Raw genomic sequence first — 15,634 nt, 5'->3', positions numbered from 1 at the left:
TTTCCTCATGTCAGCACGTTGTAGGTGTCGCCACCGGCGCCAACCTTGTGTGAATGCTCTGACAAGCTAATCATTTGCATATCACAGCATCTTCTCCCTGTCGGTTAAATTTCGCGTCTGTAGCAAGTCATCTTCGTGGTGTAGCAATTTTAATGACCAGTAGTGTATTTTGTGGGCTAAGAAGTCCACAAGTTGGGTCAACGAAGTAAAAAAGGATTCAGAAAGAAACAGTATAAAAATAGAAGATATAAGTAACAGAGAAGCTTTGCAGGAAAAAGTATTGAAAATGGAAGGATTCCAAGGCAGGGTAGTTATAAAGTCTGGTTCAAAATGGTCTGAAGACAGAAAGAAGAAACATAGCGGACAGATGCAGGCATACTGGAAGAAAAGAAGAGAACAAAGAACGCACGATTGAAACTGGAATAAGGTCCTCAGATGGCCTATTCGCAATTTAAAAAATAACATCTCAATTATACGGCTCCTTTCATTGTTAAATATTTGACCAGCCGCTGTCCCACGTCCCCAGTGGATCAACAAAGACCAAAGATATGAGGTTTACGACCAATGTGTATAGGAACTTCTTTCTTTCCCTTGTTGCGCACTACATCCTCTGTAGATATCACAACGTTTTTTTCCGGACACCCTGTATGTGCCTGGGTCACGGTCGGGACCCGCAAAAGTTGGCGGTTGCCCATTTTAGTGGCAGCAGACGGCACCAGCGGAGGATCTGAGTACCTCGTAAGCGACGGGTAGTGCGCTGCGGACACACATTCTCCCACACGGCTGCTCGCGCGCGCGGCACAAAAACCCGCGCCCCACGCTCGTTAATTCGAGATGCAGTGATAGATCTCATTAAGCGCCCGGCGTCGATAATGCAGCGCCTTCATCCGACAGAGAACTTGCTTTGTCCGCCAGGTCAGTGCACCGTACCTTATTAAAAGTACGATGGCGGCTCGCGGCCGAGTCGGGAGGATGCTCGCCAATGGAGATCCACCCGACTCCTGACAAACTCACCGAGACAAGCAGAACTGTCGCATAACTTTGCTGGCAGTGCCGTTTCCACTTCTTACGCCGTAGTATACACGGTGTTACAAAAAGGTACGGCCAAACTTTCAGGAAACATTCCTCCCACACAAAGAAAGAAAATATGTTATGTGGACATGTGTCCGGAAACGCTTACTTTCCATGTTAGAGCTCATTTTATAACTTCTCTTCAAATCACATTAATCATGGAATGGAAACACACAGCAACAGAACGTACCAGCGTGGCTTCAAACACTTTGTTACAGGAAATGTTCAAAATGTCCTCCGTTAGCGAGGATACATGCATCCACCCTCCGTCGCATGGAATCCCTGAAGCGCTGATGCAGCCCTGGAGAATGGCATATTGTATCACAGCCGTCCACAATACGAGCACGGAGAGTCTCTACATTTGGTACCGGGGTTGCGTAGACAAGAGCTTTCAAACGCCCCCATAAATGAAAGTCAATAGGGTTGAGGTCAGGAGAGCGTGGAGGCCATGGAATTGGTCCACCTCTACCAATCCATCAGTCACCGAATCTGTTGTTGAGAAGCGTACGAACACTTCGACTGAAATGTGCAGGAGCTCCATCGTGCATGAACCACATGTTGTGTCGTACTTGTAAAGGCACATGTTCTAGCAGCACAGGTAGAGTATCCCGTATGAAATCATGATAACGTGCTGCATTGAGCGCAGGTGGAAGAACATGGGGCCCAATCAAGACATCACCAACAATGCCTGCCCAAACGTTCACAGATAATCTGTGTTTATGACGTGATTGCACAATTGCGTTCGGATTTTCGTCAGCCCACACATGTCGATTGTGAAAATTTACAATTTGATCACGTTGGAATGAAGCCTCATCCTGAAACGTCCCCTTTTGAAAAATTATATACGCAATCTGACTTTCAATAATCCCTACAAAAGAATGGCCCTGACTAACATTAACCTATACGTTTCACAAATCACTTACCTCACAAAAATCTTCGTTACTCGAACTACTGCAAATACGGCGAGCGCCACTACTGCCAGCTAAATAAAAGATTCAAACTACTGAAGGCACTAACTACTGATAGGCATAGTTAGCAAATGAAAGATTTTAATAGAGAACAAACAATGTATTTACCTTAATAGTGTTCAAAAGTCATAATGTATACATCAGTTCATGACATCCAGTATTACAAATATCAAAACTCCATCTCTCTCCTCACATCCACCACTGCTGGCGGCTCACCTCCAACTGCGCAACGCTACGCGCTGTTCACGTCCAGCTGCCCAACACTACAATGGCAGACAACAATGCAAACTAGCCACAGACTGCACACAGCACAGCACAGCAAGTGATTTTCACAAAGAGCGTTACGTAACGTTGCCAATAAGAAAACATAAACAGCCTACTTACAATCCGTAAAGAGAACATTTGCACTGAAATGCGGATTGACACATTGCTGGATGAACCAATCGCAGAACTGTACCCGTGGAGGCCAATCAGCTGCTGATAGTGCCTGCACACGCTGTAAATGGTACGGAAACAACTGTTTCTCCCGTAGCACTCTCCACGCAGTGACGTGGTCAACGTTACCTTGTACATCAGCAACTTCTCTGATGCTGACATTAGGGTTATCGTCAACTGCACGAAGAATTGCCTCGTCCACTGCAGGTGTCCTCGTCGTTCTAGGTCTTCCCCAGTCGCGAGTCATAGGCTGGATTGTTCCGGGCTCCCTAAGACGCCGATCAATTGCTTCGAACGTCTTCCTGTCGGGACACCTTCGTTCTGGAAGTCTGCTCGATACAAACGTACCGTGCCACGGCTATTGCCCCGTGCTAATCCATACATCAAATGGGCATCTGCCAACTCCGGATTTGTAAACATTGCACTGACTGCAAAACCACGTTCGTGATGAACACTAACCTGTTGATGCTACTTACTGACGTGCTTGATGCTAGTACTGTAGAGCAATGAGTCGCATGTCAACACAAGCACCGAAGTCAACATTACCTTCCTTCAATTGGGCCAACTCGCGGTGAATCGAGGAAGTACAGTACATACTGATGAAACTAAAATGAGCTCTAACATGGAAATTAAGCGTTTCCGGACACATGTCCACATAACATCTTTTCTTTATTTGTGTATGAGGAATGTTTCCTGAAAGTTTGGCCGTACCTTTTTGTAACACCCTTTATACACTCAGCGCCGGATCGCCGTCCCGTTCTTGTTGTTCTGATAGCGGAGCGAGTAAACGTCACCGGGATGCCGAGCAGAGGCGGCAGCCTGCCACCTCTTGTTAACGTAAGCCCGGCCGAAAAAAATGGATCCGCCTTTCCATTAGTGGCCAGCTTCAGATTCAATTTCGCGTACCTGCAGGGCAAGGCAGGGCACAGCGGGCCTTTCTTCCTCATTACCGGGCAGCGCGCCGGCGCAGGATAATTTAATACGCCGCCCCCAAGTAATTGGATTCACAATTGCATTTTAATTGGAAAGGAGGCGAACAAAAGAATGCCGCGCCCGGGGAGGCCAGAGGGGCACTCGGGGCTGGCGGGATCGATGTCGGCGAGACCTCCCGACCCCCTGGGGCGCCATCGGGTGGAAGGCTAATCGCCGGACTGACCGCCGGCCAAAGGAGGAGCAAGAATTCAAGTCGCCAGAGAGAACGGCTCATAGGTACGTGCCGTAAAAAAGCTAGGGAAGGATGGGGAAGTAAGTTCGCCGTGACCTTTCGAAGGAACCAACCCAGCATTTGCATCTACTTCTACATTTATACTCCGCCAGCCACCCACCGGTGTGTGGCGGAGGGCACTTTACGTATCACTGTCAATACCTCCCTTTCCTGTTCCAGTCGCGTATGGTTCGCGGGAAGAACGACTGTCGGAAAGCCTCCGTGCGCGCTCGAATCTGTCTAATTTTACATTCGTCATCTCCTCGGGAGGTATAAGTAGGGGGAAGCAATATATTCGATACCTCATCCAGAAACGCACCCTCTCGAAACCTGGACAGCAAGCTACACCGCGATGCAGAGCGCCTCTCTTGCAGAGTCTGCCACTTGAGTTTGCTAAACATCTCCGTAATGCTATCATGCTTACCAAATAATCCTGCGACGAAACGCGCCGCTCTTCTTTGGATCTTCTCTATCTCCTTTGTCAACCCAACCTGGTATGGATCCCACACTGATGAGCAATATTCAAGTATAGGTCGAACAAGTGTTTTGTAAGCCACCTCCTTTGTTGATGGACTACATTTTCTAAGTACTCTCACAATGAATCTCAACCTGGCACCCGCCTTACCAACAATTAATTTTATATGATCATTCCACTACAAATCGTTCCGTACGCGTACTCCCAGATATTTTACAGAAGTAACTGCTGCCAGTGTTTGTTCCGCTTTCATATAATCATACAATAAGGGATCCTTCTTTCTATGTATTCGCAATACATTACATTTGTCTATGTTAAAGGTCAGTTGCCACTCCCTGCACCAAGTGCCTATCCGCTGCAGATCTTCCTGCATTTCGTTGCAATTTTCTAATGCTGCAATTTTCTAATGCTGCAATTTCTCTGTATACTACAGCATCATCCGCGAAATGCCGCATGCAACTTCCGACACTATCTACTAGGTCATTTATATATATTGAGAAAAGCAATGGTCCCATAAGACTCCCCTGCGGCACGCCAGAGGTTACTTTAACGTCTGTAGACGTCTCTCCATTGAGAACAACATGCTGTGTTCTGTTTGCTAAAAGCGATTTAGGGAAATCACGGAAAACCTAAATCAGGATGGCCGGACGCGGGTTTGCACCGTCATCCTTACGAATACGAGTCCAGTGTGCTAACCACTGCACCGCCTCTCTCGGTTACAACTACAGGACGCTCCTGAAGAAGTGGTCAATATTCGGAGATATGACAGGAAAGGTCATTGGATACAAAATAGTGTAGTAAGCATGGGCCCTAAAATGCATACCTTAAGACCTATGAGCACTTCTGATCTTCGATGCTGTGAAACAAATTTCTCCTACTGAACAAGTGTTCATAGCTCTGAAGGTACATTGTTTAGAGCCCATGCTTCCTAGACGTTCTTGCTTCAAATGATCGTTGCTTTCATATCCTTGTATGTTGGCCACTCCTCTTGCGCCATACTGTATACTCCGTAAGCCAGCTGACGGTCTGTCGGCACCAATTTTCGCGCCGCTCTTCGTTCTATTTTGCGTGCCTCGTCTATTAGTCCAATTTGGTAAGGGTTCCAAAGTGATAAGCTATACTCATGAACCGGATGGAATAAAACTTTCCGTGGATGAGATACATTTCCTTACGATTCTTCCTTTGAATCTCAGTCTGGCGTCTGCCTTTTCTACTGTTTGTTTTATGTGGTCATTCTATAATGAAGCGCCGAAGAAACTGGTATAGGCCTGCATATTCAAATACAGAAATATGTAAACAGGCAGAAAACGGTGCTGCGGTCGGCAACGCCTACGTAAGACAACAAGAGTGGCGCAGCAGTTAGATCGTTTACTACTACTACAATGGCAGGTTATTAAGATTTAAGTAAGTTTGAACGTGTTGTGATAGTCGACGCACGAGCGATTGGACACAGCATCTCCGAGGTAGCGATGAAGTGGGGATTCTCCCGTACGACCATTCCACGAGTGTACCGTGAATATTAAGAATCGGCTAAAACATCAAATCGCCGACATCGCTGCGGCTGGAAAAAGATCCTGCAAAAACGGTACCAACGACGACTGAAGAGAATCGTTCAACGTGACAGAAGTGCAACCCTTTCGCAAATTACTGTAGATTTCAACGCTGGGCCATCAGGAAGTGTCAGCGTGCGAACCATTCAACGGAACATCACCGATATGGGCTTTCGGAACCGAAGGACCACTCATGAACCCTTGATTACTGCGCGACAGAAAGGTTTACGCCTGGCCTGGGCCCGTCGACACCGACGTTGGACCGTTGATGACTGGCAACATGCCTCCTGGTCGGACGAGTCTCGTTTCAAATTGTATCGAGCGGATGGACGTGCAAGGGTAGGGGGACAACCTTATGAATCCATGGACCCTGCATGTCAGCAGGGGACTGTTCGAGCTGGTGGAGGCTGTGTAATGGTGTGGGGCGTGTGCAGTTGGAGTGATATGGGACCCCTAATACGTCTAGATACGGCTCTGACAGGTGACACTTACGTAAGCACCCTATCTGATCACCTGCATCCATTCATGTCCATTGTGCATTCAGGACTTAGCAATTCCTGCAGGACAATGCGACACCCCATACGTCCAGAATTGCTACAGAGTGGCTCCAGGAACACTCTTCTGAGTTAAAACACTTCCGCAGGCCACCAAACTCCCCAGACACGAATATTATTGAGCATATCTGGGATGCCTTGCAATGTGCTGTTCAGAGGAGATCTCCACCCCTCGTACTCTTACGGGCCAATGGACGGTCCTGCAGGATTCATTGTGTCAATTCGCTGTAGCGCCACTTCAGACATTAGCCAGTTCCTTGCCACGTCGTGTTGCGGCACTTCTGCGTGCTCGCGGGGGCCCTACACGATATTAGGCAGGTGTACCAGTTTCTTTGGCTCTTCAGTGTACTATAGCTTGCTCTGGATTCTACGCCTAGACATTTCTCGGTAGGTACCGTGTCCAGCAATTTATCATCAATAGTGCAATTGTACACTTGTGAATTTCTTCTCCTATGCATGAGCAATATGTTACACGTATTTACATTCAGGGTCAGCTGCCCGTCCCTGCGCCATTTTTCAACCCTCTGCAGATTTTCCTGCAAACCTCTACAATTGTCTGGCGTTGCTACCTTCATACAGATAACCATATCGTCTGCGATCACTTTTATGGAGCTTTTGACGTTATCTATTAGATCATTTATACGAAACTGCAAACAGTAACGGATCTAACACTCCACGGTTCTACTGCCGGCTCATAGTATCCAACGGGCACAATATTTCGGCCGTCAGACATGTCGTCATCTTCAGGTCAGCTGACGAACTGACTCCCTGGTGGCATATGACTGCCTATTCATTGTTTCAATACCGATCAATGCAAAGCCGCAACAAACGAAACAACAAATGTTTAGTATCCACTTGACACTTTAGTTGCATTGACTCACTTGTAAGAACAGTGCTCTATCTAGTAGTAAGGAAACGTTACTCTCAACCTAGTCCAATCCATATCTCCTCATTACTTCATTTCATCGTACATCTTTGCCCAATTCCAATTTAAGCTACCACCAATCCTTTCCCTGTTTCTCTTCTTGCTCTGTTTTTTAATTTTTTTATATTTTCACGCTACAATCACCATCATTTGGGCGTTTCAAAATACCATAATCGGTTTCCACCAGGTAGTGATCATGTTGTGGACAAAGCAACGCAGCATGTGATTTGAGTCTGAAGATGACCGTTAGTTGGTCGAAACCGATTATGGCATTGTGAAATTTATAACTGTGTTTGAAAAATAAAAATAATGAACGATATGTCACTTCTTCTTTTCTTCTTCTTCCCCTCTTACTTCGTCCTCCCTCTTCCTTCTTTCTTCTGCTCTCCCTCATTTTTTTGAAACGTCGCCTAGCATAGGAGCCACTACCGCCATACCCTTGTTCAGTGGGTGCCCACCGTCTCACCCTCAATAAAATTTCCATTTCTGATCGACGTTGCCGTCAGAACTACGTGGTAACAGTTCACTGCAATGTGTCCAGAAGGTTAGTTAAAAGATCTTCTTCTTCTTCTTCTTCTTTCTGTGATTCTAAGCTTAGGCACTATGCCTGTTCCAGCTGCACATAATTAACATCTCTTTCTCTGCCTTCATCCATCTCTTCTCCCTGAGGGCTTGTACTCGTTTACAGCGACTGGCATTTCGGCTTCATCCATCTGCTTAAAGTGTTGTCTTCATTCTTGCTTTTATTCTGCTTCAATTGTCTCATTTAAACAATAGGTTCCAAATTCTGCCCGGATGTCATCTTTTTAATGCCGTTCCTCCTTGGGCAAAAATTGACCGTTATTAAAAATCTCATTTCTGCTAAGTGTATGTTATTTTTATCTCTTTTTCTGCCAATCCACTATTTGCTACCAGTAAGAAGCGCGAACAGCGCCACTGTTTTATACAGTTTGGATTTTGCGGTTTTTTTCTAACTTCATTTTTTGAAGATTTGTTTATAGTTTCACATACATGTTGAAATTTGTTGGTTTTTCTTTTGTTTCTTTTTCTACGTGCAGCTATGTCACAGCCTACATAACTTAAACTGAAGGCTTGCTTAAGTAACTTGTTTTCGATGTCAATCTTCGATCGAACTGGTAATTTTCCGTACTGGACCATAGCTTTCGTTTTAAGTAGCAGATATTTTTAGTTGTAATGTTTCCTTCCCAACACATATTACTTATACACAAAGTGTTGTAACTCTACCTCTGTCTTTTGTAAAACAATTATATTATCTGCATAAACAATAACATTTAGATGGTAGTTCCTCTTAAGCTGTCTGCCTTCATGGAATTCTTTCTCCTAATTTCTTACAAGGTCTTCAATATAAGCGTTAAAAACAGATAGTGACACGCTAAATCCCTGTCTGACACGTTGATCTGCTTCTGAAGCGCCTGCGTTTATGATTATTTTGGTGTCACCATATGTATTTTTAATTACCTATATAGGATGCATGGGGATATCCTTGTTTGTCCATTACTGTCGACAGTGTATTTCTAAAGGCTCTTTCGAAGACAATAAAAGGAACATGTATTTACAAACTAACTTTTAGTCATTTCCGTAAAATTCTATTGATGTCAAAAAATCTTTGGTGGTCGAGCGTTCCTTCCTAAACCCATTTTGCTCTTCTCTAAAACATTTTATTCAAGCGCTTGTTTATCATTTCTGAGTAAACCTTATAAATTGTATTCGTGAGACTTGTATCCCTATTTACAGCCACATGTATTTCTTTTGCCTTTTTTAAAAAGAGTCATTACTTCGGCGGTTTTTGAATAAAATCGGATTTTATAGCTTCGCCACCATGCAGTAAATAATTGAACAGTCTTAGTTAGCACAGCGTCCCTCCAGGTTTAGTAAGTTCGGCATTCATCTCATCTCGTCCACCTGCGATTTTTCAGGTTTTTAGAGGCCACTGTGTCTCGTCTAAGATTACTGGATCAACTGTCTCGTTATAATAGGGTTTTAGGTATTCTGTATTTATTGCCCATGTTTGGTAGTACCATAACTTCTGATGATGCTATATCCACCGATCTTGTTAATTATATTGGTTCAAATGGCTCTGAGCACCATGGGACTTAACATCTGAGGTTATCAGTCCCGTAGAACTTAGAACTACTTAAATCTAACTAACCTAAGGAGATCACACAGCCGCGCGGGATTAGCCGAGCGGTCTTAGGCGCTGGACTGTGCGGCTGATCCCGGCAGAGGTTCGAGTCCTCCCTCGGGCATGGGTATGTGTGTTTGTCCTTAGGATAATTTAGGTTAAGTAGTGTGTAAGCTTAGGGACTGATGACCTTAGCAGTTAAGTCCCATAAGATTTCACACAAATTTGAACATTTTTGAGATCACACACATCCACGCCCGACGCAGGATTCGAGCTTGCGACCGTAGCGGTCGCGCGGTTCCAGACTGAAGCGTCTAGAACCATTCGCCCACAAAGGCCGGCTGTTAATTATATTGATTCCAGCATTATCTCTCTGCGAACTGAGGAGCTATTTGAGCGGGAAGTAGCGGCACTGGTATCGTAAACTGACATACGGCAATGAGAGCAGTGTGCTGACCACATGCCCCTCCATATCCGCATCCGGTGACACCTTTGAACTGAGGATGACACGGCGGCCGGCCGGTAGGGTTGGCGGTTGGGTTGGGTTGTTTTGGGGGAGGAGACCAGACATCGAGGTCATCGGTCTCATCGGTTAACGGAAGGATGGGGAAGGAAGTCGGCCGTGCCCTTTCAAAGCAACCATCCCAGCATTTGCCTGGAGCGATTTGGGGAAAACACGGAAAACCTAAATCAGGATGGCCAGACGCGATTGATACCGTTGGGCCTTCATGGTCTGTTTGGGCGGAGTTACTCATGATCTCTTTTTGGTAAAGTTAAAAGATACATAACAAAATGGAGTGAAATAGAAACTGACCTCCTCCTCCTCCGGCGTTGGTGATGGTGACCCAGAAGTCGATGGTCTTCTCCGGGCCGAGCTCCTCGTAGTCCCACTTCTTCTTGACGCGGACGGCGCCGTTGGGCTCGACGGTGACCCAGGGGTTCTCGTCGCGGATCTTGAAGGTCTCCCGCTCGGTCTCCTTCTCCAGGGTGAAGACGGCGCGGCCCTCGGTGCCGCCGTCCGCCTCGGTGAACTCGATGCGCTTGGTGGGCCGCACGGCGCGCGTCACCCGCCGCTTGGCGATGCGGTGGACGCGGGCGCGCGACCGCTCCGACCACTCCTCGGAGGCCACCTCGTTCGCGCCGTCGTCCTCGTCATCGTCGTCGTCGACGACGACGCCGTCGTCGGTCTCGTTGCCGGTCGCCGCCGACGACTCGTCGACGTCGGCGGGCCCGTTGAACTGGAGCCAGACCTGCGCCGGAGCCTGCGAGGTGCGGCTGGGCGACCGCAGGTCGTGCGCCTCGACCGCGATCTCGTACTCGACGTCCTCCTCGGGCGGTTCCTCGGCGAGCAGCAGCTCCCCCGTCTGCGGCACGACCACGACCAGGCCGCTGGGCGCCGCCAGGCGGTACGCCACGCGGTCGCCGTCCGCGTCGGTCGCCGCCACCTTGCCGACCGTCCGGAAGCGGTCGGAGGAGCGCCCGCCCACGTCCACGGAGAAGCGGTACACCTTGCTGGAGAACACGGGGCTGTTGTCGTTCTCGTCGAGCACCTCGACTGGCAGCGTGGTGACGGCCCTGTCGGCGCCGCGGCCGTCCGCCGCCTCCACCGTCAGGTTGTACGCCGGCGTCTTCTCGCGGTCCAGCGGCCGCGCCGTCTCGACGGCGACGCCGGTCGCGTCGGGCGCCGCCAGCCGGAAGTCGCCGCCGGGGTCGCCGGCCACGATGGCGTAGCGCACGCGGCCGCCCGCGCCGCCCGCCAGCGCCAGGCGGGCCACGGCGGCGCCCGGCGGCGCGTTCTCGCGCACGCGCGCCGGCGCGGCCGCCTCGCGGAAGCGCAGCATGTCGCGCCGGTCCAGCACGAGCAGCTGCAGCGAGTGCGTGCTCGAGCGGTTGCCCGCGTCCTCGAGCACGGCCAGCGACACGGGCCGGCCCACCAGCGGGTGCAGGTCGGCCGTCGTCATCAGCAGGCCGCCGCTCACGACCGCGAAGAACTGCGAGAAGCCCGTGTCGAGCAGGCGGTACGAGGCGCCGGGCTGCGCCGCGAACTGCTTCACGCCGTAGCCGGGGTACGTGTCGTCGGCCAGCACGGCGACGCTGCGGCGCCGCGGCGGCGAAGACGCGGCGAGCGACGGCGCCCACAGCGAGAGCAGCGCGAGCGCCGCGAGGGCCAGGCGGCGCCCGGGAGCGGCCGCCATCACTGACCACCTGCTGCACACACACACGAGCCACACGTTACCCACCACGTGACGTTTCGATAAATGAACACTACTGGCCATTAAAGCTGCTACACCAAGATTAAATGCAGATTATAAACGGGTATTCATTGGACAAATATATTGTACTAGAACTGACATGTGATTACATTTTCACGCAGTTTTGGTGCATAGATCATGAAAAATCAGTACCCGGAACAAACACCTCTGGCCGTAATAACGGCATTGATACGCCTGGGCATTGAGTCAAACTGAGCTTGGATGCCGTGCTGCCCATGCAGCTTCAACACGATACCACAGTTCATCAAGAGTAGTGACTGGCGTATTGTGACGAGCCAGTTGCTCGGCCACCATTGACCAGACGTTTTCACATCTGGAGAATGTGCTGGCCAGGGCAGCAGCCGAATATTCGCTGCATCCAGAAAGGCCCGTACAGGACCTGCAACATGCGGTCGTGCGTAATCCTGCTGAAATGTAGGGTTTCGCAGGGATCGAATGAAGAGCAGAGCCACGGGTCATAACACATCTCAAATGTAACGTCCACTCTTCAAAGTGCCGTCAATGCGAACAGGAGGTGACCGGGACGTGTAACAAATGACACCCCATACCATCTCACCAGGTGATACGCCAGTATGGCGATGACGAATACACCCTACCAATGTGCGTTCACCGCGATGTCGCCAAAACGGATGCGACCATCGTGATGCTGTAAACAGAACCTGGATTCATCCGAAAAAATGAGGTTTTGCCATTTGTGCACCCAGATTCGACGTTGAGTACACCATCGCAGGCGCTCCTGTCTGTGATGCAGTGTCAAGGGTAACCGCAGCTGTGGGCTCCGAGCTGATAGTCCGTGCTGTTGTAAACGTCGTCGAGTTGCTCGTGCAGATGGTTGTTGTCTTTCAAACATCCCCGTCTGTTGACTCAGAGATCGAGACGTGGCTGCACGATCCGTGACTGTCATGCGGATAAGATGCCTGTCATCTCGACTGCTAGTAGTACGAGGCCGTTGCGATCCAGCACGGCGTTCCGTATTACTCTCCTAAACCCACCGATTCCATACTCTGCGAACTGTCATTGGAGCTCGACAAACGCGAGCAGCAATGTCGCGATACGATAAACCGCAATCGCGATAGGCTACAATTCGACCTTTATCAAAGTCGGAAACGTGATGGTACGCATTTCTCCTCCTTACACGAGGCATCACAACAACGTTTCACCAGGCAACGCCGGTCAACTGCTGTTTATGTATGAGAAATCGGTTGGAAACTTTCCTCATGTCAGCACGTTGTAGGTGTTGCTACCGGCGCCAACCTTGTGTGAATGCTCTGAAAAGCTAATCATTTGCATATCACAGCATTTTCTTCCTGTCGGTTAAATTTCGCGTCTGCAACACGTCATTTTCGTGGTGTAGCAATTTTAATGGCCAGTAGTGTATATTCTTAATATAGTCACTGTGTTTACCTTGGATGGGCTTGTCTATAAGCGACAGTAAAAAGAACGAGACAGGTGGAAAAAAGTAAGTAGGCTGTAAGTTGTTTATTACTTCAAGAGCAACCGGTATAACAGTTAATACATATGAGGCACTGAGAGCACAAGCGGACTAACCCACACTTTTTGTGAATTTGAGGTATTGACATGTTGTGATAACAGTATACGAGTATTATGCAATGCATGTTGATCTGTTTGTTTATCTGAAGGTTTGTCTAATGTAGTAACGTAAACATTGCTGTTGCACTCAACCGCCGATAGATACCGTTGAGAGCAGGGGTGGACTATGCGTCATAGTCCATTTGTGCTCTATGCTCTCCGTCCACTGCCATTGCGCGTGACGCCGGCGAACGAAAGACTTGTGTATTTAGTGTGGAACAACGTATTGGACCAGTGACCACGTGGACGTGTATTTCAGTTGATCAGCATGGCAGCCCCTGCGAAAAGCGTGGAGGAGCAATTGGAAGGTTAGTTTGTATTGTGTTCCATTCCTTTTTTGCGGATAACATTGTCGATTGTACACTAACGCGTTCATATGCAAACACGTCTAGATGTACCGTATCTCGAATGGTGACGTTGTTCAGAAAATGCAGGTTGTTTTCCATACGAAAACAGAATGACATACAAACAATACTTTATGTATTGCTATTTTGTGTAATCAAGTAACGATCACTTGTAATGTTATGTGTACAACAATGTTTTACCGCCCGCCGAGTTGTGTTGAGCAATTGCTTCGCCTGTGGATACCAATGCACACGTTGACCATTACTGTAGTGTAGTTAATATTACATTGAGGGATGGATATTGTTATTACAGAGATGTTTGCGTCCGATGGGGACGTGCCGGGAGACGCGAGAGCGAGCACGGCTGCAGCAACAACTGTTCCAGAGGACGTGCCAGAGACGAACGACGATGCCGTGGTACGGAGCCGAGGAAAGAAGCGCCTTAGAAACGAAGATAAATGGCTTCGTAACGTTAGGAAAGAACGGAGAGCTCTAGGTCAAGAGTATGTAAACCGTAAGGGTAACCTTGTACCTCGAAAGGAATTGCGGAAAATCAGCGAGTGTACGTGCCGGTATGAGTGCCACAAACACATCAACGAAGAACAGCAGGAACAAGTGTTCAATGAGTTTTATAATTTAGGCAGCCACGATCTGCAGTCGGCTTTCCTGTTTACCATGATTAAAGTCGTTGATAAAGCACGGTCTTACGTAGGTCAGCATCATTCACGTAGGGAGAAGACGAGATTGTATTACTTGCTCAATTCAAATGGGTCTGAAACGAGGGTGTGCAAAAGATTCTTTCAGAATACTTTAGCCGTATCTGCTGGAAGAATCGATAGGGTACTCAAGAATAAAGGGGAAAAAGCCACCCCTCCTCGTGATGGTAGAGGTAAAGGTGAACCTGGTAATAAAACACCTCGCCACAAAGTTGATGTAGTAAAACGTTTCATAGAAAAATTCCCGGCGTATGAAAGCCATTATGCGTATCATAAAAATAACGGTAGAAAGTATTTAGGACCAGATTTAAATTTATCAGTCATGTATTCACTGTACTGTGCAGAGGAGCAAATGCCCGTTTCTCATTTTATTTTCCGCAAAATTTTTTACGAAAACTTCAATTTGTCATTTCATCCACCAGTGTCCGACTCTTGTCGAACATGTGATGCTTTGCAGGTAAAAATAACAGCTGCCGATAATGATAAGAAGAGGACGGAGTTAATTGCAGAACGTGAATTCCATCAGCAAAAAGCTGAGTATGCACGGGCAGGTTTACATAGTGATACATTGCTTAGCAAATCAGATGGTAACGCTACAGTGATAACATTTGATTTGATGAAAACTTTGCCTACACCGATCATCTCAACTGGAGTTTGCTATTACAAACGTCAGTTGTGGACATATTGCTTTGGCATCCACAATATGCACAATGATGATGTATACATGTTTCTGTGGCATGAATCCATTGCGTCGAGAGGGCCACAAGAAATTGGTTCTTGTTTGCTGTACTTCATACGCAATTTTGTCAGGACTGAAAAACTAATTATGTACTCTGATCAGTGCGGAGGCCAGAATAGAAACATAAAGGTTGCTGTACTGTGCCAATACATTGTCAACAGCTCAGAGTTCTCTGTGAAGGAAATAGACCATAAATTTTTAGTTAGCGGACACTCGTACCTGCCCTGTGATCAGGATTTTGGCTTAGTTCAGAAACGAAAAAAGTATTTTCCTAATATTTACCGTCCTAAACACTGGAATGATGTGGTAGTGAGTGCCAGAAAAAGGAATCCATTCAAGGTAATTAATATGAATGCGGAATGTTTCTTTTCAACAAAACAACTCGAAAGAAACATCACGAATCGAAAAATGTCTTCTGGCAATTGTAAAGTACAATGGTTGAACATACAGTGGCTGCGGTATGAAGCAACCAACAGATTCAAAATATTGTATAAATACTCGAACCAAAACCAAGAGCCATTTCAGGAAATTGATGTGGCCAAACGAACATCCACATGCATCAGCAATCTCGAACTGCTTTATCCTAATGGAAATGTAATTACAGAGGCAAAAAAGAAGGATCTGCTAAGTTTGCTTCCGTATGTACC

The 15,634-nt window shown here is 47.7% G+C and overlaps 1 protein-coding gene across 1 annotated transcript in view; it reads right to left on the bottom strand.

The window, feature by feature from the left end:
• LOC126088216 (neural-cadherin-like) overlaps nucleotides 1-11,520 on the bottom strand; it is a 357,790-nt gene extending 346,270 nt beyond the window's left edge. Inside the window, exons 1-2 of the mRNA XM_049906342.1 lie at nucleotides 10,546-11,520; nucleotides 10,140-10,473 (exon numbers count right to left, since the gene is read on the bottom strand). Of these exons, the coding sequence (XP_049762299.1) occupies nucleotides 10,140-10,473; nucleotides 10,546-11,520 (1,309 nt within the window). The remainder of the gene's footprint in view (nucleotides 1-10,139; nucleotides 10,474-10,545) is intronic.
• Between the last annotated feature and the right edge of the window lie 4,114 nt (nucleotides 11,521-15,634).

This window comes from Schistocerca cancellata, chromosome 6 (genome assembly GCF_023864275.1).
Source record: "Schistocerca cancellata isolate TAMUIC-IGC-003103 chromosome 6, iqSchCanc2.1, whole genome shotgun sequence".
In the NCBI taxonomy this organism is placed as follows: Eukaryota; Metazoa; Arthropoda; class Insecta; order Orthoptera; family Acrididae; genus Schistocerca; species Schistocerca cancellata.
This window is presented reverse-complemented; position numbering and strand designations above follow the sequence as displayed.